This window comes from Alligator mississippiensis, chromosome 2, assembly GCF_030867095.1.
Source record: "Alligator mississippiensis isolate rAllMis1 chromosome 2, rAllMis1, whole genome shotgun sequence".
In the NCBI taxonomy this organism is placed as follows: domain Eukaryota; kingdom Metazoa; phylum Chordata; order Crocodylia; family Alligatoridae; genus Alligator; species Alligator mississippiensis.
The window spans coordinates 271,930,446-271,955,541 of record NC_081825.1 but is presented as its reverse complement, the minus strand read 5'-3'; the positions used below and the strand labels follow the sequence as shown (position 1 = coordinate 271,955,541).

Here is a 25,096-nt window from a genome sequence, read left to right as displayed (position 1 = left end):
TGTTACATTGAATAAAATATGTAACATATTCTGTGTGAGAATCATAGAATCATAGACAATTAGGGTTGGAAGGGATCTCTGGAGGTCATCTAGTCCAACCCCCTGCTCAAAGCAGGATCATCCCAAACTAGAGCATCCCAGTCAAAGCTTTGTCTAGCTGGGTTCTGAAAACCTCCAAGGATGGAGCTTCCACAGTCTCTCTGGGTAACATGTTCCAGTGCTTTACTACACTCCTAGTGAGAAAATGCTTCCTAATATCTAACCTAAACTTCCCCTGCTGCAACTTGGGACCATTGCTCCTTGTTCTGTCATTAATTTTGGGATAAAAAAATTCTAAAAATAAAAATATTACTTCTACCAACACTAACTGTACTTCTGACTCACTAGTTACCTAGTATTTATTAATCATAATACAGTATGGGCATACCTACACAAATATTTGAAGGGTGCAAATGTCAAGGGGAAAAATATTACTACATGAGGCACTAATTGTCACTTGGAGTAAGTGTCAAGATTTAGGCTGAATATCAGGAAAAATATCCTGACAATGAATAAATGAGGCAGTTAAGTTATTTTCCTAGAATGGCAAATGCAGGCCTTATTGCTTGCAACTTTTAAATTGAGATTGGGAAATGTATCAGAGAATACTGCACTGCATTGGCAGGGAGAAGGACTGGGTAATTTAATAGGTGTTTTCCATCTCAACTTTTAAAGATTCTGTGAATTTACAACTACAGTATTGCATGTGGTAATGTCATTGTAACACTGAGTAAAGACAATCTTTAAAAAATACTAACCTGTCTTTTTTGGTAGGGATTTGTAACTGGAGGAAAAGATGGAGTAGTGGCTCTTTGGGATGATACCTTTGAACGCTGTCTCAAAACCTATGCCATCAAACGAGCTGCTTTGGCACCTGGCTCTAAAGGTGATTTGAGGAATTAGGTCATTTTATGGTACATCACCCTATACTCTGCGTTTAAGTCTGTGTTTTAAACACTTTTTTTTAGTAAGGTGTTTCTATAGAATTGTCTTTCTTCATAATCAGAGGAAATTAGATTTTGTTGTGGTAAAAATTGCAAAAGGAAAATTAAAGTTTTGGGGAAAACCTTTGGGTCTAGTTACATTTGTTTCTTTTCTGACTGTTGCCTAGTGATAAAGATGTTCATGTAAGATGTGGGACATCTTGGTTCAAATTCCTGCTCTGAAGCAGGCAGAGAGTGAATCTGATCTTGGATGAACTGAGTATTTGAACCTACTACTGAGTGTCCTAACCAGTAAGCTCCAGGGTGTTTTGTAGTATTTCATTAGTCTTTCCTGCTAGAGCTGTTTCACTTTGTATAAAATACTTAAATATTCAGACAGAGCGAGTGAGAGAATTAGTCTCTAACCCAGGGGTTAGAACACTCAGGTATATGTGGGACACCTGAGTTTTGGGCCCCGATCCTGTGATGTTTAATCATTTATACAAATTGAAACACTATCAGTGGGAGAAATTCATAGACTCCAACATACCCTGTAGTATAGTAGCCAGAGGAGCTAGGGTTTGATCACTTAAACCAGTTTAAGCCATCAGAAACTGGTTTAAACCTATAACAGAACAAACGTTCAGTGCACATAAACCAGTTTGAAAATGGCTGGAACCAGTTTGAGATAAACCTGGTTGAATGTAATATCAGACTTAACTGATTTGGGTGAAACCGGTTTATGCAACGCCTGTTCCAGATCCCTTGTTGGTTTAAATTAAACCAGACTCCCTCAGCATCCCAGCATGCTCTCTGGGCTGGGCAGGGCTCTCTGCTCCACAGCAGAGCTGGTCCCTCCTCTCTGCTCCCTGCTTGCAGCTCTGGCAGAGACTGCAGGCATCTGCCTGGTTTCCCCCACACCACTCCCTGCTAAACAGGAATTGCCCTCTCTCCTCTTCCTTACACAGACACCTCTTAGCATTAGCTAGCAGACCACATGATCTGTGCTGGCTATGATCTGTGCTGTGGCAGATGGGACAAAGCCCTCAGCATTGTGTAAGGGAAGGGGGGCTGCTGTAGTGCCCCCCAGCTTCTAGCCTGAGTCACTGCAGGCATGTGCCTGCATTTTTCCAGTCCAGGGGAGATGTCTGTACAGTTACATATTTGTTTAGCTTAACCAGGGCAGACTAACCTGCAAAAATTGAATCAGTTTAGGCTCAGGCTTTTTGAATGTCTGTCTCTAGCCCTTGTGATCACACCCAAGAAGGCATGTTTTGCATCTGAAAGTTTGTCTAACTCTATCCCATCTACACAATTGGTCCAATAAAATGCATCACCCTAAGAAATCATTGCCTCTTACATAGTTTCTAGACTGTTGTGGCTACAACATCACTCTTACACTGACCGTTATAGGTTAACCCTGTTTATAAATATACTGTGCTCTAAGGTGCTATAGTTAAGTGTTGTATAGAAATATGTTAGATAGCAACTTATCTCAATGTATAAAAATTTCATTCACTGAGGTTTGCAGGAAGCCTGTTAGTTAGCAAAGTTATTGCTTTCCTCAGTGAAATTTAAGGAGGGCCTAATAAGTTTAAGAATCATTGATAGTTGTTTTATGTATCAGGTTTATTGGGGAAGGATAAGACACAAAAACTGGGAACCTGATTGTATGGGGAACCTGTAATAACCATCACAGAGGGCAATATTTTAAAACTGTCTAATGTGTTAAATCTACACAAATAGAGCCAAAGCAAGGTTTCACTAAAAGGACCAATGTTGATGTTTGTTTTCTATTGGGTGTAATGTATAGATTTATAAAAAGATACTCTTAAAATAAGTTGCATACAGTTGTGGAATTAAAGTTTTTCCCTTTTAAAATGTTAATGTTTTAGGTCTCCTTTTAGAAGATAATCCCTCTATACGTGCCATATCATTAGGACATGGTCATATTTTAGTGGGCACAAAAAATGGTGAAATACTAGAGGTGGATAAAAGTGGACCAATAACTCTGCTGGTTCAGGTATATTTCAAATTATAATTACACGTTTCTTATTGTTTTCATATCCTTCCTAGAATGTGGTAGTCTGAAAGAGTTTGTCACAAGTAGAAAAAAACAAATAAAATTGACACAAGCTCATAAGCACTGTACTTGTTAATGAATCTTGCAGTAGGGGTGTGCGAAGCAGGTAGTATTCAATTCAGATTTGACCCGATTTGGGGGACAGTGATTCAGTTTGCTGATTTGGATCACTGTCCCAATTCGATTTGGCTGAATCTGAAGATTTGATTCTGATTCAGAGAACCAGCGATTCGGCCATAAACACGGCTTTATATGTTTTTTCTACATACCCTGAGGTACTAGGCGCAGCTCATGAACACTGATATGGTAGGGCAGATGGAGCATCCCACAGGAGTGCGGGGCGGGAGGGGTCCCCCACATGCTCGGCGGCGGAACCGGAAGTGGACCAGAAATACTTCCAGTCCACTTCTCAGTCCACCACTAAGCGTGCAGGCGACCCCCCATGCCTCCCTGGCTCAGTGATCAGCCACAGGGGAACCCCGGATGTCCCCCCAAACCCAGGAGACACCAGTTGCTGAGCCGGGGGTGGGGGGTCCCCCACATTCTCGGCAGCAGACCCAGAAGTGAACCAGAAGTACTTCTGGTTCACTTCTGAGTCCACTGTCAAGCGATTTGGGGACCACCCTGCACTCCCGTGGGACACTCCATGTGCCCCACCATCTTAGTATTCACGAGCCATGTCTGATACTTCAAGGTAGGTAGAAAAAACATATAAAGCTGTGTCTATGGCCAAATTGTCAAATGACTCCAAATCAATTCGGAGGATTCAATTCGGAGAGATTAATGGGTCTCCTGATTTGATTCAGAGATTTGGCCACCGAATCAGGCCGAATCTCCTCCGAATCGAATCAGTGACCGAAGCTTCACACAGCCCTAGCTTGCAGACTATTAGAAGGAAAGAGTCTGTTCATTTACTTTGACATGCTGCAAAACAGGCCAATGCTCAGTTTCTCACTAGAGTCTTTTCCCAAATATTATTTACTATAATTTAAAATTGCATTTTAATCAGCAGCTTTTTAACTCTTAGGATATTTTGTATTGATTACTATGTTAGATTGTTTTCTTTGGGAGCTTTTCTTTATTATACATAGCTTTATAACTTCCTTATGTATTGTTTTGCACAATAAAGTACTCGATTAATTTTGTTTTTACAGGGTCACATGGAGGGGGAAGTTTGGGGTCTAGCTACCCATCCTCATTTACCTATTTGTGCCACTGTAAGTGATGACAAAACCTTAAGAATATGGGATTTATCTCCTAGCCATTGCATGTTAGCTGTTCGCAAGTTGAAAAAGGGTAAGATGTTAGTATGAGAAGAGACTTTTACTTAATTTTAGCTTGTACTTATTAGTATTCTATTAATACTTTTTTCATTACTTCATATAAGCTCATTGATAAGGCATTAATGAGTTATATAGCCCCAACCTACTTAAGAGAATATATCTTTAAGCAATATTTACATTTATAAGTGGTTTTAGGATTATCTGCAGGTGTTAGCAATTAAAAATATCTAAATTTAATATAAAAATCAAAGAACTAGTCTTAAAGCTATATATTTGTCTAATATTACAGGCATTTTAAACAGGTATATTTATATATACTGTGAAATAGGATGTTTTTGGAAGAAACTACAAGATTAAGGTTGAATTACCAAATTATTATTTGAGCTAGTCCGCAGGGTTACAATACTATTTTGTGAAATGTATTGGTTTTTTGGTTTAAAATTGTGAAGATGACCTACCGGAAAAATATATGAAACCTGACAGAAAATACATTAGCTATTTTAGCTCCATAGCTCTATAATTATTATTAGAGTTTTTCACCAACATATTTTTCACCAAAATATGCCAGTTGGTTGAAACTTTTTTTTTGTACAGGACATCAAGGTAATAAAGATTACCCTATGTGGTTTGTCCAGAACAGATTGTGCCAAACCAATCTAATTTCCTTCTGAGACAAAGTGGAAGTCCTCTTCATAGTTAAGGGGAAGTAGTAGATTACTTTAATGAGACTCTTAGCACTGTACCACATTATTTTTTATAATCAAAAGAGTCTAGATGATCACAATAAGTTGGATACACAAGAAGTTGAAAAAAATATTCCAGTAGCTACAAATGGCTTGCTGTCAAACCCTGAAGACAGGGGGATGTTAATGGATCTAATTCTGTTCCATACTTGGATAAAGGACTAAAGAATACATGTATGAAATCTATAGGTGACAACAAGCTGAGTGAAGTTGTAAGCACTTGGGAGAACAGGATAGGATTCAAAATCTTGATAAATTGAAGAAATCGACCAAAATTAACAGAACTAAATTCATTAAAGGCAAGTGCAAAGAATTTCAGTTAGAAAGGAGAAATCAAACGCACAGTATTCTGTAAGAAGGAATCCAGAGAGTAATTTTGGAAATAGCCTGAACGTAAATCACCACTGTGATGTTGTAAAAACATCACAGCCTTTTTAGCACAAGTACTGTGTGGAAAACACAAGAACATTTTTACTTATGCTGATGAGGCCTCAGGTGGAATACATTTTAAGGCAGACAAATTGGAGAAAGAAAAGAGAATAAAGTGTTTGGAAAACATGTCCTAGGAGGAAAGGTTAAAGAAAATAGGGTCGTTGTGAAACCTTCTTTGTTGGAGGTTTTTAAGAACCGCCCCCCCCCAAAACAAAACAAAACAAAACAAAACAAAAAACAAGGGGGCTTCTCTATGATTATAAGAGCAAGTATTAGTAACTTTGGGGAAGGTTACCTAGGAAAGAAGGCTATTTCATGGAAGCTTAACAGAATAGTTCCTGTGTGTTTTTTTCAGGGGGCAGATGTTGCTGCTTTTCTCCTGATGGGAAGGCTTTGGCTGTAGGTCTCAATGATGGAAGTTTCTTGATTGTGAACGCAGACACTTTGGAGGATCTAGTCTCTTTCCACCATAGGAAGGATGTTATTTCAGAAATTCGATTCTCTCCTGGTGAGTGATTTGATAAAGGTAATGATTGTCATATCATATCCAAATTGATTAAACAAATTTTGCATCTGAATAAATCTATTAGGATGCACATCAGGATTTTTGGCTTTTTCACTGACTAGCATGCTATTTTTCCCATAATTTTATCATATAAACTGTTAGAATACATTAATGATAGGTCACATTTCCAATATAAAACCTTGTTAGTGTTCCTTTATATATGCAATACAGGAAATTTGGGGTTAAAAAAACTAAGCAAATTACAAAATAAATAATAAAACCCAAATCTTTTTCAGATTATTTTGTGTCCTAATTTCTGAATCTCTTTCAAAAAGATTGAGGAAATAAAGCTTTGCACTCATGTTTTACATTTAACAAACAGGAATAATATATTTGTTTTTTCTTAAATGTCTCACCACTTTGTGTCTTCGAAGTGCAGGATTATCGGAAGAGGTTTGCTCATATTTTAGGCTAAATATTAAAGAGATCAGTGTCAAGTTGACTCATTGAAAACAATGGGAGCTGCTAAGTATAGTGAACTTTACAAAGTCTTGCCACTTCATTCAGGCTGAGGATATTATTGGGCAGTGGCTGTGTGACATTTTGTGCCTCAAGGTTTTCGCTTAAACTTTGTCTGTAGCCAAAGAAAGTATTTTTTTTTTTTTTTGTTATTGTGGCAGCCCCAGGGGGTGGGGTCAGCACCCACCACCTCCTGCCTCCAGCCCTGCATGGGGGCTATGGTTTCCAGGTGGGTTGCTGCTGCAGTGTGGTTCCCTGCCTCCTCCCTCTCCCAGCAGTAGTGACAGAGCAAACTTATTGTGGCGGGTGAAGTGCCAGTAACCCACTGCCTGCTCGCAGTGGGATTGGCACTTAGGGCAAGCTGCTGTGGGCCATGGGTGGGGGCAGCAGCAGGGAGAAGCAATGGACAGCTGCAGCCTGGTCTGGACCAGCTCCGCAGCCCAAGGGCGTAGGCAGCGACTGGCCTGCAGCAGCCCACCCTGAGCACCTGGCACTACTGTGAACCACCTGGAACACCTGGGTGACTGGTGCCTCATCTCTGACCACCGTGATAGTTTGCTCTGCCGCTAGGAGTGGGAGGAGTGGGCTGCCGTGGGCCATGTGGCCAGACCCAACTGGGCTGTGGCGGCTCATTGCCCGGTCCAGCCTTGCCCCGCGGCCCAGGAGTGCAGCCCAGTCTGCTGACCCCCACCCCATCGGGCCACCCTAGCCTGGGTCACACTGCTGCAGCAGGAGGCAGCAGTGAGTCGGGCCGCATAACCGAGTGCACGGCCCCAGATGCACAAGTGGAGCCTATCACTACCCATGCTGCCCCTGCTGCAATGCAGGAATTAAACCTCCACTTCCCCTCAGGCTACTGGAGTCATGCCCTGCCCTTACTCCTGCCACGAGCCAGTGAGTGAGCAGGGGTGGGGGGCTGGGAACCTCTGAGAGGGCCTGCTTCTCCCTGTCTCCCTCCAAGCAGACCTGCAGGCCAGAGTGGGAGTTTAAACCCCTCCCCAATCATAGTCAGGCCCGCCCGGGCCTGTCTATGCCCCTTCCCTCAGGTTAGTTTCCCTCTAACTGAGGGCTCACTCTAGTGCCCCCCTGCTTCTGGCCTGAGCCATTGCAGGCATGTGCCTGCATTTCCCCAGTCAAAAGTGAATGTCTATTCACTTGCAAATTGGTTCAGTCTACTCAGGTTAAACTAACCTGCAAAGGTTGAATCAACTCAGGCTCTGGCTCTTTGAATTTTTGTCCTTAGCTCTAGAGTGTTGTGTGCAGTTTTGGGCTTCGTATTTTAAAAAGGACGTGGACAAGTTGGAGAGGTTCCAGAGGCAGGTGAAAACAAGACATTTGACTTGCCTTCCAGACAAGGAAAGCAAGTCATATGAGGAAAGGTTGAAGGAAATAGGCATGTTCAGCTTATGGAAAGGTGCTTAGAGGGGCATAAATGTAGTCTTCAAATACTTGAAGGGCTACAAAAAAAGAATAGGGGAAAACACATTTTCTCTTTTGCTGTGGAGAGCAGGACATGGACCAGTGGCTTGAAGTTGCAGCATAGTAAGTTTAACAGTGGAATAGACTGCCTAGGAAGTTACTTGTGGTTTTTTCCATCATGGGAGGTATTCAAGAAGAGGTTGGACAGGCCTTGGTCAGAGATGATCTAGGCATAACTATGCCTATGTTTTACTACAGGTATTTCCCATGCTTCTGGGTTTTGTAGATTAGTGCATGGGAATGGGATGGAATATTTCCCCCCTGCTGCTACATGTCAAGATTTTTTAAAGCCTTCCTCAGAAACATTGGGTTTTGGCTGCAGCCAAGGCTAGGGATTTTGACTTGGGTGTGCCCGAGCTCCTGATGGGACCAAAGCAAGAGGCTTCTAGCTAAAGGGTCTTCCCACTCTGCTCAGGGTCAGGATGATTTGTTGTATTTGGGTTCAGGAAGGAATTTTGCATCATGATAAGATTGGTATGGATGATCAGTGTTTTAGCCTTTCTCTGTAGTGGTGTAAGGGCGGGGGAGGAGGGGCATGGCCCTCTACTTGGAATCTCTTGAGTGTATTTTAACAAACTTTGCAGCAGCAGGATGTTGGCCGCTGTGGTCCCCCTGTTTTACCTGTGGCAAATTAGGGTGTTATGTCTTGTGTTGTGCTTAGGTTGACTGTCTAGTTTTGCTAGATTAGATAGTGTATTGGTATAGGATGTTTTGGATAGGGATGAACCTGCCTCAGACAGGGTGTTGGACTAACTGATCTCTAGTGGTCCCTTCTAGCCCTACTTTTTTCTGATTCTCCCTGATTCTAATGCTTTAGCATTGGCTTTCTAAAAGGGTTCAGCAGTTGCAGTTGAGATCAGGTAATTCCAAAGAAGTTTCCATTTAGGAGCTTAACTATATAGCTCAAGATATATTGGTATCAATAAAGAAGGTAAAACTTGTATAAAATATCACATGAATAGTGCACTTCTGAGTTGTATACCTGAGTTGTATACCTGAGTTGTAATTTTATGCATACCAGCCTCTGCAGGCAAGAACTGTTTGGATTGTCAGGTCATTTTTAAGATACCCTGGTTGGCTATACTACTGACACTCAACCTTTTGGCTCCACAGGCCAGATGAGAGGTGTGGGGCCCATCACCAGTAGGCCAGATCGGGTCCTAGGGCCTGGCATACCCCTTTCCTGCCCTGCATGCTGGGATTAGACCCTAGGCTCCCAGCACTGTTCCTTCCCACCCCCCACACCCTGGGATTGGGTCCCAGTGGCCTGGCATCACTCCCTCCTGCCCCCTGCATGCCAGGATTCAGTTGTGGGGGAGGGGAGGGCTAGCACTTGTATCTCCTGTCTCCCACACAGTGGGATTGGGTCCTGGGGCCTGGCACTGCCCCCACCCAGCCCTGTGAGCTGAGATCAGGCACCAAATCCAGTGTGCAGGGCTCAGTGCTCCCCATGGGCCCATTTGGCAGCAGGGGAGCAGTACCACTTCTCACCTACTACCAAATTTGCAGACCCATTCAGAGCCCTATGGACTGGATGACATGGCACCATGGGCCACATCTGGTTGTTCTGTGATATTGATATACCGGAGGCAGCTCATAGACCACTGATCTTACTTAACAGAGTTGAAAGTTTAACTTAACTGAGTTCCAAGAAGTCAAAGGATAATAGGTTATCCACTAATGCATAGAAGAGTGATTTTCTTTTTAAATGTCTTACATTTCTACTAATGCATTTAAGGGGCTGGAAAATACTTAGCTGTGGCATCATGTGACAACTTTGTAGACATCTACAATGTAATGAGCAGTAAGCGAGTAGGAATCTGCAAGGGAGCAACCAGTTACATAACACACATGGACTGGGACATAAGAGGTAAGTTATACAAATGTATCTAAATAATGACTGGAAGGTTAATTACAGGTTAAATTTTGAAAAATGTCAAAATACCATGCTCAAAATTTACTTATACACTTAGGAGCTTGATCCACTAAAGGTTAGGTACCTACTGTATGTGTCTAATTCCAAAATTTAAATCCTCAAAAGCCCTACTCAGCTGCCACCTAATTCTTAATGTCAAAATATCCCAGATGACCAAGTTTTTGCCACTAAAATTCCCTAAGCACCTAAATGTCTGGTAGCAAACACACAGAAAATGACTCAACTCCTCAGTGTCAAGGAGCTGGGCCCTTAGTTCATACATAAGCCCTGAGACTATTGCCTCACCTTTCTCACCTATTGCCTTATTCAATAGACATATGTAATACATACCTAACCACATATGAAACTTAAACAGAGGAGGGAGAGAAAAAGAAGGGAAGCGTGACCATCTAGCCTGATGGTTAGGCTGCTTATTTGGTGAAGTGAGAGAGACCTATGTTCTAGTTCCTGCTCCACTGAATATTTACTACATACTGTATATAAGTGAAGCACCTTCATCTGAAGATATTGAGAAGGATCCACTCCAGAATGCCATACAGCCTGGTAATTAGGACATTCTTCTCATGGGTGGGAGATGTGGGTTCATATCACCTGAGGCAAAATAGTGCATTTAGGCACCTAAGTCCCAGAGTAGCAGAGCTCCTTGAAGAATATCCTTACAACCCTGGTGGGTGTTGTAATCACTATGCTATTCAGAGGAAAGCTGCTTGACCATTACTTCCTTCTCCTTGCTGTGTTGCATGGGAAAGGGCTGGCTCAGGGTTAAGTATCCCAAGTGGAGGAATGTGTCTGTCTTGGGGAGGGATGCACATGCATGTGTGCACATGCATGCTAGAAGGTATCATTCCCACCCCTCGCCTTGCCTTTTTCTACTGCCAAACCTTAGTGGCTCAGCTCAGTATGCTAGCTTTTGTAGATTCTGTTTTTAGGTGTTTAACTCTCCCCTCACATTGTTTTGGGGCCTGACACCTAACTCAGAACTGTCCTTTGTAGCCAAAGCTTCATGGGGAGTCAGAGAGTAGTCTTCTTTGTTCTCCTAAACATGTAGATTTTGTTTAATTTAATCCAGCATACCTAAAGTGTAAATTTCTGATGCCATTCTCTCAGTTTAGTGAGATGCTGATATAGCTAGTGTATATACATGTATTCAATTACATGTAACTGAATAACTACCAGCAGTTTAGTTACCTAAAACAGTTCAAATTTTCAAGAGAAGAATTCTGTCTAGATTCTCATACACCTTACATACAAATACATATTTATTTACTACCTATTGAACTATGTACTGTTGCATCTCACATCCAAGAAAACAGATTGTTTCATATTCTCACATTCAAAAGGAAAACTGGTTTTCCTGCAGGGACCTTAAATAGTAAATGCATGGTTAATTTACAAATGCATTTTTAAATTAAATCAATTAAATACATCTGTGGAAAATCCTAAACAGGAATGTTCTGAATGGACATTTTTTTCAGTTGGAGTGTTTCAATCCAACAAATCAGTGTATGTTTTTATGTTTTACAGGGAAACTTCTACAAGTTAACACTGGTGCTAAAGAGCAATTATTTTTTGAAGCTCCTCGTGGGAAGAGGCAGACAATTCCCAGTTTGGAGGTAGGGAAATAACAAGGCCTCTTTATGCAGTTGCAAACCTCATATTGGGGTAAAGTAGTATAAGCTACATCAGTAGACTAAATGCCACAGTTCTTAAGTGGCTCTAGGAGAAAACTTCTGTTAGGCTATTTGCTGTCTTTTTCCTTAAATTCAACAGAAATTAGGTACCCCCAAAATAATCTTTATCTGAAGAAAGAACCATGTAAAGCAGTGGCTGGCAGTCTTTTCAGGCTAGGGGCTATTTGTTTCAAGGCAAGCAGGCAGTAGGACTCAGTTGCCACAGCTACTTTTTCGCATAGGAGAAGTTCCCACAACCGGTGCTTTTCCCTGCACAAGCATGGGAAAGTGACTGCTACCAAAGCCCTCGCTTGCCAAATGCCTCTGAAACCCTGTATCAGAAAGCCATTTTCTAGCACAGTGGGAACTTCTAAAATTATAATAAACAAGGATAATAAAATATTAAAATGTTATTTCTTAAATACTATATTTTAACATGTAAGGATTTTCTTTGTTGAGGTCGTATTGATGAATAATTGCCTAGGGATAAGTATACTCTATCTCAAACAGGTTATTTTTGTAGGTAGAAAAGATTGGCTGGGCATCGTGGACAAGTGTTCTGGGATCTTGCTGTGAAGGAATCTGGCCAATTATTGGAGAAGTCACGGATGTAACTGCTTCGTGCCTCACTAGTGATAATAAGGTGTTAGCCACAGGCGATGATTTTGGGTTTGTGAAACTGTTTCGATACCCTGCTAAAGTAAGTTGTTTTCTTAATCATGGTATTAGAAAACAGGTTGATAAAATTACTTATACCAGAGTTTAAAAATTCACTGCTCCACAAATCTGGTAACATTTCTCTTAAACATTTTGTAACCATGCTTAGAGAGTGAAATAAAGATGATTTTGTCATTTACAATGTATTGTTGAATATATTTGTCATTGCACATGTCTTCATCCCAACATGCTCTATCACACAAGTGATGTCAGTAGCATGCACATGTGTGCATTATTTGGATCTGAATTGTCCTACCTGTTAAAACAGCAATTTTAATATTGTATATAATTTTAAATATTATCCAAACAGTGTTTTTTATTTTTTGCTGAAAATAATACCATTTCAATATAGTGGTAAAATCTACTGAAAAATGCAGATTTTTAAAGCACATTATTTATTCTACTGTACTGTAGGGTGCACACAGAAGTGCAGCTCCCAGCTATAACTCAGAAGGATTTCATTACCTCAGACCAAACAGAAGTTCACTATTGGTTCCAGGGGGGAGGGGAGTCTAGCTGTGGGCTCAGCCTGTAGCCAGGTTCCTACAGCAATGGCCAGGCTCTCTGCCAGTGCTCACTGTCCCCAGAAAGGGAGGGGGGACTGGCAGCAGAGGGAGCCTATTCTTGGGGCTCCCCAACTGGTGTTGAAGGGTGGGGTGGGTGAATTGAAACCCCCACCACCCTCCACCCTCGGGGGGGGGGGGCAGGGCTGAAAAAACCTCAGGCTAAAATCCCTCCGCTCCCTTTCCCTCTTCCCATTTTGAAAACAGCAATAGGCTGGGAGCTCCTCAGGCACAAGTTACAGAAGACGTTACATTTTGAAACGTCTTTATCTGATACCTCATACAATGAAGGGCCAGGTTTTCACCTGATAGGCCATTTTTGAAGTCCAGCCATGCACTTGTGTTTGGTCACAGCTATAAACTGCTTTTTGTGGTCAGATCAGGAGAAAATAGTCACTTCTGTCTGCACAAAGTCACCTTGCTCCTTGTTGCCTTAATCAAGGCTTTTCTGAATAGACCAAAGGATCTATATTTCATCAAGTTGCTGGATGATTAAAGAAGCTGTCAAAATATATAGTTCAGAAAAAAATACAGATGAGAACATTTTTAAAAATCTGAGTTTTAAAAAAGTTAGATGCACCAGTGGACAAAAATATATTTTTATTGAGCAGTTGATTAACATTATGTAGAAAATCTGATCAAATTATTGTCTTTTGGGGATTTTTTTTTCCTATTTAGGGAAAGTTTGGAAAATTTAAAAGGTATGTGGCACACAGTACACATGTAACAAATGTTCGTTGGACTCATGATGACAGTTTGTTAGTCACTGTTGGAGGGGCAGACACCTCTCTAATGCTGTGGACCTATGAGATGGAGGGACATCGAGACAGCAGACAGTGTGATAGTGAAGAGTCTGATCTAGATTCTGAAGAAGATGGAGGTCAGTAATATTTTTAAAATGGCTTAATACAGCAATTTTGGATTCTTTAGGGAAATTGTCCATTTAGAAATACTAAAACTTACGGAGCTATTTTTACCCAAATGCTTCAAAATGTTTTATAAACACTGCTTAAACCTTGTAACACCCTCTGTGAGATAGGGACTGATGAATACACAGACCACCTTATTGTAAGTTTCTGAAATTTATAGTACTATCAACACTTAGTTCTTTTCATAGTACTAAAATGCTCCCTGCCATATTTAATGGGTGCATTTCAAAAGGCTCCTTGTCATCTTGTAGACCTAGAGGTTTGTGAGTCAGGGTACTCAAGGACTTTCCAAAGTGGTTCAATATTCTGCTTGTGTTTCGAAGTGAGGGTTGCCTGCCTGTTCTGGTATTAATCATTGTTCTCAAATACTTTTAAGCTACCTCTTCCAGGTTTGACTTTTCAATCTGTAAATATTACTGATAGTTCTGCATAGTGATTTGACTTTAGTTATCAGTGGGCATGTCTGCTCGAAGCTTCGGGCTGTGCGAAGCTTTGGGTGCTGATTCGATTTGGAGGAGATTCGGCCCAGTTTGGTGGCCGAATCTCTGAATCCGAATTGAATCCGGAGACCAACGAAAAGGTCCGAGTCAATTCAAAGCTCTCCAAATCGATTTGGAAAAGATTCAGAGAGCTTCATAGATTCAGGCAGTCGCCATTCACCACCACAGGGAACTGGACCCAGACTCCAAGTTGGTAAGTAGGGGGAGGGGTACGTAAGAAGGGGGAGGAGACCATGGGGGGACCCCCGCCAGGCCCTGCCCCCTGCCTGCTCCCTCAGCCCCCCTGAGCACCCACCGATCCCTACCCGCTCTCCCAGCCCTCAATGGCTGCCCCACCTGGCCTCAGCTTTCCGGCGCTTTAAAAAAACAACAAAAAAACCTAAAAGCCCTGCACTCACCAGCTGCTGCCAGGCAGGGGGGCGATCCCCACAGCCCCCCCACTGCCCCGTGTTGTGTAGGTGGCTCTTCCATGAGCCTCCATCCCCTGCCTGCTTTTCCAACCCCCGTCAATGGCTGCCCTGCCTGGCCTCAGCTTCCTAGCACTTTAAAAAAAGAAAAAAAGAAAGCCCCATGCTCATCAGCTGCTGCAGCAGCCATCAGGGCTTCTGGGGGCTCATGACAGAGTCCCCCATGCAGCACGAGGCAGTGGGGGGCAGCGGGGATTGCCCCCCTGCCTGGCAGGACCTGGTGAGTGCGGGGCTTTTTTAAGAGCCAGGAGGCTGCAGCCAGGTGGGACAGCCATTGACAGGCTGGGAGAGCGGGCAGGGGATGGACCCATTTGATTCGGAGATTCGACCGATTTGGTGGCAGCCAAATCTCTGAATCAGATTCAGCCGAATCAACTTGGGACAGTGATTCAAATCACTGAATTGAATCACTATCCTCTGAATCGGCCGAATCCAAAGCAAATACTAGCCGCCTTGCACAGGCCTAATGTCTACACATGCTATTCATTTGAAGTAGACTTACTGCACAGTAAAAATACAGTGCAGTAAGCCTAGTGGGGAGCACATCTACACGTGCTCCCTCTTGGAAGAAGATTTGCTCCCAATGGGCACAAACAGACAAGTGCACACATGCCTGTTACTGCACCTCAAAGCAGTTTGAGCTGCCACAATTGGCATGCTAAGATTAAAAAAAAAATGTTCTCTGCATTGCATATTTACTGCATGGGCTCTAAGTTTGATACCAGGAAATCCCAGTATCAAAAAAAAAAAAAAAAAAGCCGAAAAAAGGTGGCACAGGGTACGCTCGTGTCCTTAGGCAACTGGACACTGAGGCCTCCAGAGAGATGCTGTGACACCCAGGCAGAGTGTCTCTATGGCTGCCCTGTACCCCAGGATACTGCTATTTGAGCTGCTGCAAGTGCACGTGCCTGCATGTGTGGGCGTACCCAATAGAAGCAGCCTGTAGACAACTGCTCCCACCCTGCTCTGCCCCCCTGCAGCAGCCAGGGGGAGCTCCAGGCTCCCCCGGGTACTAGCCCAGGGGCTGGCAGGGAGCTTTATCTTATATTCAAGTAAATATGGTTTGTTGTTATTTTGTGGGGGTTTTTTGCAAGATCCACCATTTTTATAGTATGGCAAATAGTATGAATATGTGACTCTCTCTGTTTTGTGATATGAAACCCACACACAAAGTGAAACAAATGTAATGCCTGCAGATCCCTTGTAGTGCATAGTATGTTAGTAAATTAAGTGATCTGTTTTCTCTAGGGGAAACAGCAATTTATTTCAGCATTCAAATACCAGAGGCATAATTTTTAAATTAACCTTTAATGGTTCATGTGACACATATGCCAATCATTTATCTAATGTTCTGTGGGTTTTATCATTTTTTAAGTGTTTGAGCAGTTCTGACCTGAAAACTCAAAAGAGACTCAAGAGTGAAAGTGTAAGAATACATATATATGATGTGACTTCATAATAGCTGTGCTTACAAATTTTAAAGACAGTGCAAATACTCTAAAGAGGCCATTTAGAAATAGAAATAAGGAAAATAAATTATTTAAACTATATGTGTAATTAGCAGATAATTTCTGGTTTCATGTTCTATACATAATTGGATAGAAATTACTACTTTTGAAGTACTTCTAAAAGTGCTTTCCCCATTTTAAAGATATCTTTGAGCTTTTCTACCATCCCACTGATGTTTTTAGAATGACTACTTTTTAAAGGATACTATTTTAGTATCTTTTTTATACTTTTTTTTTAAGTGGCTGCGCTAACTTATTTTCATGTGTGTATATTTAAAGGATGGTATTCAATGTTGTATTCTTTTCTCTTGTCCAGTATGTTGGCAGGTGATGCTTGACATAAATGCAGTTGGTTTCTATTTTTTGCTTCTTATTTCTTAATCCTGTTTTCTATATTGATTTTCTTAGGCTATGACAGCGACGTGACACGAGAAAATGAAATTAATTACACCATCAAAGCCTTATCAACAAACATCAGACCAATGTTTGGAATTAAGCCTCACCTGCAACAAAAGGAACCATCATTAGATGAAAGGTAATTTCTAAATTGGTATCATACTGCTGTGCTGTATACATTAAGATAAGTGAAACATCTTTTAAATAATATTTGATAATCAGATGTAATCATTTAGGGTTTCATCACTTCTCTCCGATGTGCTGTTTTGAAAACCTGTAAAATACTTGATAAACGGAGCTGGTGGTAGGACCTATAGTGACTTAATATATTTTTCTATAAAAGACCTTTTTCAGTTGCTGATAATTTTACCTCACTAACTATTCAGGCTGAAATTGTCTGTCTCATGATGATTATTTTTTCACTTTGAAAGAATGAGGATAGTAAAAATTGGTTTTAGCCCTTGTTAAAGTATTCTTAGAACCATTATAATGGGAAGCTCTAGGTTTTTTGAAGAAATTTGACAGACCTTTAATCATCCTCATGAATTTTACCCAAATTTGGCTAAGGTATACACCCCCAAAATTCCAGGTCTCCCTCTATCTATGTAGGCTTGCACTTACATTCTCCAGAGATTTTATTGGGGCTAAACTTGTTCCAACTCCACATACCTCCTGCAGAAAATATGAGGATGATCTGTCCAGAGGCTGTTCTGATGCTGGTCAGTAAGAAGTAAGAAGTAAGAGCAGGGATACTGACTATCCAGTGCTCTCAGTCCCCAAATGATGCTCAAGTGTAAAAAAAAAAAAAAAAAAAAAAAGGAGGATGAAACAGAGTAACTTGAATGTAGGAGAGTGAAGAGCAGAGGGATGAGAGCTGGGAAGGGGGAGGGTGGTTAGGAGCTATGTAAAACAAGGGGAGGAGGTAAGGAAGTTGTGAAAAGGAGCAGAAGGAAATAGGGAAAGGAGTGGAGCTTGATTTAGCATCCAAACAAACCAATATAATTTCCTGTTGAATTCAGTAGGTGTTGGATCAGACTCTCTAAAAGCTTAGAATCAAATTTCAAGTAAAAGCCAGTTGTTATGACCACTGAAGACACTTAGATCTATTGTGTGTATTTTAGTTTTTTACCCTAAATTTCTGGTAGACTATTTATTGTAATTCTTTTTTTTCCCCATAAATGTTAACAAATCTGCTTTTATATATACTAATTTTTGTTTTTCTCCTTCATTTTCACTTTATTTTGCTTCCTATGAAGGCAGGGGGTAGTAAGGTAAGTTATCATAAAGAAACCTAGGATAATTACAATACTGCTCAGACAAGTAAAATTGTACATTGAAGCAGTGAGGTGAGGGGCATAGTGTAGCATGCCCTTTGTTAAAAGGACAAGTTGGTACAGGACAGTGATGAAATTGAGGGACAAATAAAGATCCAGAATCTGGTCTGGGTACGGGCACATCCAGACGAGCGTGCATATGCAGTATGTGGCACTGCAGCACTGCACACACTACACATGCAGGTGTTCCCCACGCTACTAATTTGCAGTGTGGGGTTGGAGAGGGAGGTTGACCCTGGGATACCTCAGCATAAAAAATCCTGTGCTAGAAAAAAAAAAACGGGTGGCACACATGTCTACTGCATGCACTGCCCAAAACCAAAGCCTGGCTGGCCAGAGCCATGCTCTGGCTGCCAGCAAGGCACCTTCTCCTGTATTGCTGCTGCTGGACTCCTGGGAAGTCCCCATGACCCCAGGTAAGGCTGCTGGGGCCAGCCCAGGTGCTGGCTTCAGCCTCTCCTGTCCCACCTGGGGCAGCTTACCACGTGCCAGAGCACACATGCATATTCTGCCACTGCTATTTATCCCCAGGGAAATACGTGTGTGCTTGTCTGGATGCACCCTAGATGGGCTGAGCATTTAGACACAAGAGCATGGGGTGGGAAGATAAATCTTACTTATTTCCACCAAGGCTCTGGAGTGTCTGAAGACAAGTACAATTATCTGGAGGAAGGGAAGAGAGAGCACAGTGGGCTTGTGACCTGACCAAACGTTAAATTGTCCAAACATTAAATTGTCCTGGCACAACAAAAGTTGCTGTTTAAACAGGAATTTTTGTTGCAGATCTGCCATTTTTGTGGCAGGTTGGCCATTTGTATCCAGGGACAAATTCCTTTAACATCTGGCATATTATCATTTGTTTTGGGTCATTTTCATATAGTCTGTAACAAATGTAACATCTGGAGGGGGGTCTTAGTGTACAACTTGTTGTTGCTGAATATTTTTATGATTGGAAGGTAGAAAAGCCACTTTTATTAATTGGATTCCAGAACATGACAAAAAAATAGCAGACTATGCCAACTCATCTCTGTGTTAGATAGTACTATACATTCCAGCTTATGGGTTTTTACTGAAGTGTATTTGTTTAAGAAGTTGAAGAGGGATGCTGCTTTAGTGCTTATGCACTTGCATATCAGTTGAGTATACAATATATGCTGAACCAGCAGTCTGTATGACATTCCTAGTGTGAATAAGTTGGTAAACCTGCACACTGACTTTTACAAAAAAGTTAAAATATTATCTGAAGAAAATATATTTTTGTTAGTATGCAGTGTTTGAATAAATTCATAGAACCACAGATTGGACTAACTTGCATGTTCAAGCTGTCCCTTATTTAATATATATATATATATACTATGTAATTTAATATTAAATTTAATATCATGTACCTTATTTATATTTATGTATAAATATGACTTACTTATTTAGAATTATTTTAACTTCAATGGATAGTACAACTAAGTTTATGTATGGGGGGAGAGACACTATTAGTACTAGGTAATTGATTATATTAAGTGTTATATGATATTAGATTATATAGATTTCATGGTATCAACTGCAGTGCTCAAGATGTTTGTGATGATAGCCATGCCTGAGTTGCCACTGGCCTTATGCATCAGTTTTTCTAAACTATACTGTTCATATTTAGATAATTATTTTATTTCACACTTGACGAGCACTGATACTTTTTAAAGTGGTGCTGGCAGTCATGGATAGGCAGTGTTCTCCTTAAAGGAAGACTATTCTACAGGTGTTTTTAAAGCCTGAAATGTTTAGAGACTGTTGCTCCCCTACGTGACAGTGTGGATGGGATGGGCCAGGGTTGGGGAGGAGGGTGAAAAAGTTGGAAAGAAAAGGGATTTGGAGATGCATGGAAGAAATGCTGTCCCCATGCTACTCTCCAGAACTCGAGACACAACTGTCTGCAATTCATCCATATGATTTCCAACGCAGAAGAGCTATACAGGGAAACGGTTGTTCTCTCGTCTTTTTCTCATGTCTCTACACCACATTTAACCATTTTGTTATGTATGCTTGTGCTTATTTATTGTACTTTGCAAGATTTTTCATTGGACATGTGCTTTCGAGAAGTGGGCATCGCAGCAGGTGTTGCATAAGTCTGGGCATTGTGCCACAGTCACAGGTGGTTGAACCAGTGGTATAGCTTCATTTCATTATTTACTTGAAATGTCCAGCTCCGGTACCTAGGCAGTTGAGACATTTCTACCTTTGCTATGGTTTGTCAGCCCATGGTGGTAAGAAATGTATACTTTTTCACTCTCAGATATTTTCTTTAGCCTCTCATTCTACATCTGTAGCCATGTCTCCTTGGAATGTGGCATTAGAAGGTTGGGTGCTGGTTAGGAAGCTCCTGCATGACTTCAGATGTTTGTATGCTGTGGGATGGTCATACAGTGGGTGTCTCACATCTTCAGTTTGTTTCGATTGTTCTGTCCCCCTGGCTACTGCTCTTCTGATGTCAGGCAGAGTGAAGCCAACCAGCAGGTACACAGTGTTCTGGCTGGTAGGCTTCAGACATCCTGTGATGCATTGGCAGCTATCATTTAGAATGGGGTCAAGGCATTTAGTATGTACAGATCTGTCCCATAACAAGGCATACATACTCGGTAGAGGAGAAGCTGAGAGCCAGAGCAGTGGTTTGAATGGTTGAGGGGCTAGCTCACCATTTCAAGTTGACATGCTTATAAGGAATGTTGTTCCAAGTACTTGGCTTTGCTTTCGTCTTAATGATGTGTTCTTTGTATGAGAGGGTTTGATTAAGGGTGATTCCAAGGTAAACTGTATTTGGACAGTGAGATAGTAGGTTCCCAGACCATGTAATGTTGAGCTAGCAGTTGGCCTCATGGTTTTTCAGATGGAAGGCAAAATACTTGTGTTTTCACTGGGTTGGCATGTAATTGGCTTTCAATGTAGTATGAGGTTAGGCCAATTAGTGGCACGTTTAGGGATTTTTTGACATAGCCAAAGTCAGTGTTTTGGGCTGTTAAGTGCAGGTCATTTGCATAGATGAAACATTTTGTTTCCAAATCAATTGACTGATCATTTGTATAGTTGGTATATAACAGTGGTGCAAGCATACTTTCTTGGGGAAGGCTCTTAATCTGTCACCTCCAAATGTTTTGCTTCCCATCCAGTTTGACAAACAAAAGTCTGTTTTCAAGCCGGGTTTATATCGGCCCTTAAGGTGTAGACTCAATCAGGGTCTGGTAGGATTTCCTGCATTCTTCTGTGATAGCTAACATGAGCTTCTTGCCTGTAGCAATGGTGTTTGTGGAAAAAGGGTCTAGTTCATACTGTTGCCTATAGTCTTCATATAGGCTAGTGGTTTGTGGAGTGAGGCCTGGGATGTAATTCTTGCAGCAAACTTGCGGGACTTTTTCCTCGCGAATTTCTGTAGTTTTTATGAATTGGTCATAGTTCTCAAGCAGTCCTTTGATGGTTTTGACTGTGGCATCAAGCTATTCTGAAAAGACTTTCCAGTTTGCCATTTTAAGGTTGAAACGTTAGAAAAATGGCACTGTTATATGTGTTACTGCAGCTTTGATCTGAATTGGTTGATGTTGGAAATATGGGATGGGGTGTAATACCATTTTATTACTTAGCCTAGTGATGGTGTTGCTGGTGAATATAAGGTCTGGGTTGTATTCTTGTTTCCAGCAGTTGCTAGTTGCTGTTGAATAATTTAGGTAGCTTTTGGTCATAAATCAAATTCAGCTGGTATGCATCTGACCAAGCTTCTGCTGTTTTGCCATCTTTATTGATCTCATTGTAGCCCAGAATTATTTTGGTTGGAGGGCCACTTACCAAGCTGTGGCAAGCTGGTGAGGGCCGCATGAGTAGACCCACCCCTTAACAGGTGGTCCGCCCTTTGACAGGTGCCTCGCTCCCTGGTTACCATCTTGGGATCACTATCCCAATGTCTTGGGACCAATGTCTTGGGACCAGCACCAGTAGGGCCCAGAGCAGGGCACAGGCTGGCAGGGGTCTGTGGAGCTGGGTGAGGGGTGAGCTGACCTGGTTCCATAGAGCCCCAGCCAGCTGGGACCCTGTACCTCTGCTGCCCTGCTCTGGGCCCTGCTGGCACTGGCCCTGGGACATGGGTGCAGGCCCTGCTCCCACACTCGCTCACTCCCAGTGCCCCCCCAGCCCCGTGGTACAGGCGGGGGGCAGTGTGCAGGCCCAAACCTGTGCTCACCGGCAGGGAAGGAGCTGGTGCTGAGCACAGGGGAAAAGCAGCCCCTCGCCCGCCCTTTGGCCAGCGCTCCCTGCTGCAGACACTTGCAACCCACATGGAGCTGTCTTGAGCAGGCACAGGCAGCCTCACAAGGGCTGCGAACAGCTACACTATGGGGCACCGTCCACGGGGCGGTTGAGGGGCTGCTTTTCCCATGTGCTCAGCACGAGCTTGTAACCCGCCCCCACTTCCAGCCTGGGCCATGCGCTGGCTCCGGGCTCACCCATCAGGTCTGCGCTGCAGTGGCAGCAGCTGTGGCCCCCCTGCTTGCCACACCAGGCAGTGTTTCCTGCTGCTGCCCACGTGGAGCTTGGGCACTGGACAGCAGCAGCAAACACTGCCCAGCGTGGCAAGTGGGGAGGGCCACAGCTGCTGCTGCCATGGTGCAGCCTCAACGGGTGAGCCTGGAGCTGGCGCGGGGCCAGGTTACAAGCTGGTGCTGAGCACAGGAGAAAAGTGGCCCCTCCCCTGCCCTGTGGCCGGTGCCCCATGCTACAGCCACTTTCAGCCCCATGGGGCTACCTGTGCCTGCTCACGACAGCCCCACCCGGTTTGCAAGTGGCTGCAGCATGAAGTGAGCCACAGGGTGGGGGAGGGGCCACTTTCCCCCACACTCAGCACCAGCTTCTGCCCTTCCCCACACCCCCCGCCCTTACCTGAGTATCCGGCACAGTGCAGCCACATGGTCCCAGGCCAGAAGCCCCTGCTGGGGCTTCCAGCTGGGGGAGCAGGGCCGTGCGGGCCCTGCTGTTGCAGGAGCTCTACAGGGCTCATCTTTGGCAGGAACCAAGGACATATAAATTTTAATTTTATAAATTTTTTTAGGGGTCCCTTGGACTAGATAGAAGGGCTGTATTTTGCCCACCCCTGTTGTAGCGCCATTGTGTTATGGTGAAACAGTTGCTCTGTATGATACATCCCTGTAGGGAAATTAGGTCTAGAAAAACTGAAAGTACTGTTCCTTTGAGGATTATAAATTCATACTATCAGTTGTCACTGGCTCCCTGCTGTAGGGAATTAGGGAGATAGTTGTAGTATAACCATTTTTTTGTTTGTTTTTGGCAAAGAAAGCTTTGGATCTGAGGATCACAACATATGTAGCTGAATTCTTTGGCACCGTCTTTGCTATTTTGTGTAGCCTTTGGCTGATCTATGAATACCTTTGATCACCACTCCTTTCTTCCTTCACTGTATTTGGTCAAAGGCAAAGGAGGATCCAGTGATGCTTTGTTTTTACTGTGAAATTTTTCATACTTGTGTCCTTAGTTTTAACTGAAAACTGCCTATTTATGCATTCTATATCCATCATCATAGGCATCTCTGGTTAAAATAGTTTTGAAACATTCACAAATGGCAACAGCAACCTTTTTTAGTTTTGAATTTGAAATAATTTCCCTGTTATCTGAGCTAATGATCGTAGAGTTAGCTAAAATCGTAGAATTAGCTAAAATTAGTTCTCATACCATCATCTTTTAAAGTCTGAAATTTTCAAAGGAACCTAAGGGACAGATATCCAGGTTCTATTTTAAGTCAGTGGGAAACATAATAAAAAATGGAGGCCTTTTTAAAACAGCTAATCTAAAGACTGTCACAACCCAAAGTTGTGATTTTTGTTTTGTGTGTGCTTTGGCACCACTGAATTATTTCCTGCCAAATTGCAGCTTCTTTGCACGGTGGAGTTTTCTGCTGCAAAGGAGAACCCCGGGTGCAAAAGAAGTTCCTGCCGTTTTGTAGCTTTCTTTGCAGGGTGCATTTCTTTGTTGCAGCACAGAGATGCACGCTGCAAGGAGTTCCCGCCATTCGTATTCAAATTTGTGCCCCACCATTGGCTAGTTCTAAATTATGCACACATGGCGGCTAGTGATTGGCTTGCTAGCCGTATAAAAGGCTTGAGTGGTTTCCGCCCAAGTTGGAGGACTCCACGAACACCAGGAGGAGGAGACTTCACGCTGTGTGAAGATCTCTAAGCGCTGCAGATCCTCACGGACCCAACGCATTTCAAGCAGGCAACAGAGGTCTGATCAGCCTCTAGCCTCTCCCCGTCACCAAGCACAATCCCGACATATCCTTCTTCCCTGCGCGCAAAAAGGATCCATGGAGCCTAGCAAACTTCGTGTGAGTGAGTGTATTCAGAGCTCTTTACCGTACTGACTTTCTCCGGTTGGTCCGACGGGCTCGCGGTTTAGAGCCTCCAACTGGATGGGCTAGAAGAGTGTTCACGGGGAGGAACTCTAGTCCGTCTCTCTTCTATCTGCAACTGTAACTCAAGCAAGTTTTCTGCCTGCACCGCCACCATCTTTGGTGTAAGTAAATAATCTTTCAATCAACCACTATGCGTTTGTGACTAATTCTAACTCGCCACTGGTTTTCTCCGACCCCGCGTGCCCGGGCTGCTGGCCACAGCCCGCGTGCGCAAAAGACGGGCCACAGATCGCCCCTCCCGACTCGCACTTGGCGGCAGGATCGGGGCCCGGCCCGCACAAAGACTTGTGAAAGTAAATATAAACATTGGAAAAACTGAAGCTTTACATTTCAAACCTGAATTTTGAAGCTCACATAGGGTTGATTAAATTTAAGTCTGAATTTCTAGAAAATTTGGAGAGGGACTGGATACAGGGTTTTGGTTTATGCCCCACCTCTGCTAATGTCATGACAAACTCTAGTGAGCTAGACATGCCATGTGTATTGTTGGTGCTGGTATATTTACAATATCCATTATTTAGAAAGAAAAAATGGCATGAATGGTAAAACAGTTATTTTTCTTAATTTGATATTTCATGAAGGATTGGTAGACCAGTTTTTAAGTTAAAACATC

The 25,096-nt window shown here is 42.6% G+C and overlaps 1 protein-coding gene across 1 annotated transcript in view; it reads left to right on the top strand.

The window, feature by feature from the left end:
- EML5 (EMAP like 5) overlaps positions 1–25,096 on the top strand; it is a 231,977-nt gene that overhangs the window by 138,011 nt on the left and 68,870 nt on the right. Inside the window, exons 19-27 of the mRNA XM_019481686.2 lie at positions 814–925; positions 2,858–2,985; positions 4,200–4,341; positions 5,859–6,011; positions 9,745–9,876; positions 11,467–11,555; positions 12,136–12,312; positions 13,571–13,772; positions 16,705–16,831. Of these exons, the coding sequence (XP_019337231.1) occupies positions 814–925; positions 2,858–2,985; positions 4,200–4,341; positions 5,859–6,011; positions 9,745–9,876; positions 11,467–11,555; positions 12,136–12,312; positions 13,571–13,772; positions 16,705–16,831 (1,262 nt within the window). The remainder of the gene's footprint in view (positions 1–813; positions 926–2,857; positions 2,986–4,199; positions 4,342–5,858; positions 6,012–9,744; positions 9,877–11,466; positions 11,556–12,135; positions 12,313–13,570; positions 13,773–16,704; positions 16,832–25,096) is intronic.